Below are 3,705 nucleotides of genomic sequence, written 5' to 3'. Positions count from 1 at the left end.
AATTACCACGAAGTTCAACTTCATGGTAATTTGCTCCCCCTATTAGCGAAATCGCTATTTATTTGGGTTTCATGCATTGCATTTAAGGAATCTCATTTTGGTATTCCTTAAATGCAAGAGCAATTTAAGGAATCGCTATTCAGAAATTCCTTAAATTGCGATTTCTGCATTTGGGATGATGCATCCCAAATGCAAAAATACCGGGAGCAAACGGCCAGTTTCTGAGAATCTGCCCGTTTGCTCCCGGTATTTTCTTTGATGCATCTACCTGTGTATGATGTTATGAACTTTTGTATCCAATATGTGATTTCTCGATGCTGTAGTTGGGTTGGGATTTTTTTAGACCTGTAAGAAATGTAGATGATTATGAAATGCCGTGATAAGGACATTTGCAGATTGTGTATAGGTTTTAAGGACAAATCTCCTAGTAATTATAATGTATTACATGCTTACACATGTGGGCAAGACTTGAGATGCAGAAGATGGCTGAACTGGTCCTGGCAGTGCTTGGAGTTAGCTCATCTACTTTAGTTTAACCTATCTGGTGAATTTCGGATGTCTGGGTGTTTTTAATGGTGCTCAAGAGATTCCTTCAACAGAAATCTTTCCGGGAATGTGCAAGATTGTTAATAACAAAAACTTTTTAGTTTCTAGCTCAAACGGTTCGAAAATTACTAAAAACGCAGTGGCACATGTGCGCAGCAGAAGGCCATTATCAACGGTTGACTGGTCACCTTTCTGTTGTTTATAGCTATATTTGGGTATTGAACTTGCTGCATTATGCTGCATAATGTGCCTTTTGTTGCCGCATAATTTAGTCAACCCCAGCATAATTTGGTCCTCCCCCCTGCCACATAATTCCAGTGGCCTTGACTGACAGCCAAAGTCACTTGCTCTAGGCGTCATGAACTTGCCATTCACTTCCTCAAATATTAAAAATAACAACAATGGAGCAAAATGCAACTCAGAATAAAACCCATGACCTGTGCGTTGTCAATTTTACTTCCCTTTTCCCTGCTAACTTCAATTAGGTGTACGCAACTTTTCGGCAGATGAAGCACATGTCTTTGTCTTCAAACGTTAACTTCATTACTAGTGACACCATGAATACATTGCAAACTTTGGGAGAGTTGCAATATGCTCCTGGGTTTGCATCGCGCGGCCGGAGTTCCAGGTGACCGAGTTAGAGATGTTCGTGTGCTGCGGCAGGAGTGTGTGTTGTGGTACGTACGTGCATTGTAGTACCGCTGTTTTGTAGTTCTCCTGATCTGAAAACAATTCATCTCGTGGGCACATGATGACAAATAGGTGCATTTTGTTGGCTGACAAATTTTGTAGAATTATGTATTTAAAGTCCATAAAATACATGGAGAGAAGGTGAGAGCGCCCAGTCTGGAGCAAGCCCCTTTAATTGCCTTCCTGTGCAGCGGGACGGCCGTCATCTGCCTGGCCGGCCCATGTGAAGGCATTCGAGCTGGGGGTCGATAATTCTCAGTGGGGAGAAAGTCACACCTCAGGGGGTTTATCTTTCACCTTTGGCCTTTGATCTTTCCTTTGAACTCCACTGTTCCAAATCACGGGTCTTCCCAGGGTGCCAGTCCCTTCATAAAAAGGGGGTCCCCGCTCGGCCGACGTCAGAAATCTGAACTCCTGAGACAGTTTGACATCTACGGCCGGCGCTGTTTTACCGCACGGTATCCGTGCCGCCCGGAATACCGTGGCTTGGCTGCATTCCTCTTCTGTGCCTGCTTGGACCCTGGGGCTGCAGTCTGCTGCACGGCGCACATTGGGTATAACTGCTCTTCATCAGGACGCGGACTCTTCTCTCCTGGACCACCGTGTTAGGCGCTCCCAGCGTGGAGGACATGAGCCTAAGCATGCAGCAACTTGAATTTGGCCTGGCCACTGACCCGCCCTATGACCCAGGCTACTTCTCTGCCTCCTGGGACTGGAGGGGCATGTCAGACTTCTATGTACGGAGCCAGCCTTCGCCCCCACACAGCCTGTCACCGACAGTCTCTTTTGGATCCTGCTCTTCATCCCCGGAATCCTCCTATCCTTCATCCTCCTCATCCTCTTGCCCAGGGGACGGGCCATCATTCGGACAGACGGACAGCGGGTACATCGACTTCCTGTCCGGCCTCAGCGGGGCCTCGGAGGCGAGCCCGGGGCGAGCGAGGAAGCGGAAGAGGCCCATCTCCCCGGAGACGCGCCACAAGGCCAGCGAGAGGGAGAAGATGCGCATGCGCGGCCTGGCCGAAGCGGTGCACGTCCTGCGGGAGTCCCTGCCCCCGGCCTACACGGAGGGCAGAGGCGGGAGCACCCTCACTAAGGTGCAGACCCTGCGCTGCAGCATCCACTACATCAAGGAGCTGATGAAGCAGCTGAGCGCCGAGCACAGGGCCTAGGGCTTCGGGGCGCACGGCAGAGGGTGCGTGTCGACACATGGACTTCCGCCTCCTTAAAGAAAGACAATGTATAACAGGAGGTGGGGGGCTGCACTGTGCCCCGGTATGAAAGCGCACGTCTGCCTCTGACCCTAGGACAAACTTTGCCCCTGCTAAATAGAGGCTTAAAAGTGGAAAAACAGAGGGGTGAGTTTACACAAGGACCAGGGAAAGAACCACCTGTCCCACCACCCATGACGAGCCCGGGACTGCTGCTTAGACAGACCCATAAAGAGATAGTGGAAAGATGGTGGGAGTTGACCGGGGCCTCGAGATCGCGAGCACATGACTCGCCAGGCTGCCCCTGGACGGATCCTCGGACCACCGGACTCAGCCAGGACAAGCTTGGAAACGAGACCCATTCCAGAGGGTCTGGACTTCCACCACTGCCGGCCTCCTCACAGAGGGAGACACAGGCACATTCTGGTGCCCCATAGCCTGAGGGCTGGGACTAGAGCATTACAAGGCGCAGGGAAGTTCACCCCACCTGGATAGAATGTGTGCGTGCCCTGCAGAGTCCCAGCGCAGCAGCAGCCAAACCATGGACAATGTATGACTCGTGGCCTCTTTTGTAAGCACCCGGAGACGCACCGAGAGACGCTGCCACCCCGTGCCAGGAGCTATAACACTTAACACAGGGCCCTCAAAAGCGTGTGGACTTGCTCACAATTTACTTTACAAGCAGGTCCGATGTCTTTGTATTCTTTATTAGAACATTCTCCCCTCATGGGGTGAATGTTCTAATAGCTTTGTAGTCCACCAGAGCTGGGCACCGGCCATTAAAGGCCCGCTGAGTTGTTAAAGGCTCGTGCCTTTAAAGCTGCGTTAGGATTGCGCGCTAGAAGCCCATATTATACAGTCTCTGACTGTACATTTAGTTTAGAGAATGTATAAACAATCAACTTGTATTACACTGTCCCTGAGCAAATCAGTTGGTCTTGGCTCATTGATATCCGTTTTACTCCAGCGTGACCAGTAGGGAATGATTATTGAACAACCTCTTTATGAAGGCCACTCATGCATTTGTTCGATCCTTTACGCCATAAGCGGCGTGCAGGCCACTGGAAGGTCTGCCCCGCCCGTTGACTTTGCAGAACGTAACGAGATTGTAAAATGATTTATTAATAATTTGTATATAAATGCACATATTGACTTTAACGAACGAATTCCTTTTTGCGTTTTCCTATGCCTTAGATGGCTTTAGAGTTGTGACACAATGTAAATAAAATATTTTGACTTTAAAATACGTGTTAGTTTC

The 3,705-nt window shown here is 49.4% G+C and overlaps 1 protein-coding gene across 1 annotated transcript; it reads left to right on the top strand.

Annotated features, from left to right (window-relative positions):
- Positions 1–1,865: 1,865 nt before the first annotated feature.
- On the top strand, positions 1,866–2,408 carry MSGN1 (mesogenin 1). Its single transcript, XM_086925181.1, has one exon. The coding sequence runs from the start codon at positions 1,866–1,868 to the stop codon at positions 2,406–2,408; it is 543 nt and encodes a 180-aa protein (XP_086781307.1).
- Positions 2,409–3,705: the final 1,297 nt, after the last annotated feature.

Source organism: Lissotriton vulgaris, chromosome 6 (genome assembly GCF_964263255.1).
Source record: "Lissotriton vulgaris chromosome 6, aLisVul1.2, whole genome shotgun sequence".
In the NCBI taxonomy this organism is placed as follows: domain Eukaryota; kingdom Metazoa; phylum Chordata; class Amphibia; order Caudata; family Salamandridae; genus Lissotriton; species Lissotriton vulgaris.
The sequence above is the reverse complement of the archived record's forward strand: the minus strand, read 5'-3'. Positions and strand labels throughout refer to the sequence as shown.

What these genes read in the sequence shown, in the direction of transcription:
- MSGN1 (XM_086925181.1), top strand. Translation starts at nt 1,866, where the DNA reads ATGAGCCTAAGCATGCAGCAACTTGAATTTGGCCTGGCCACTGACCCG.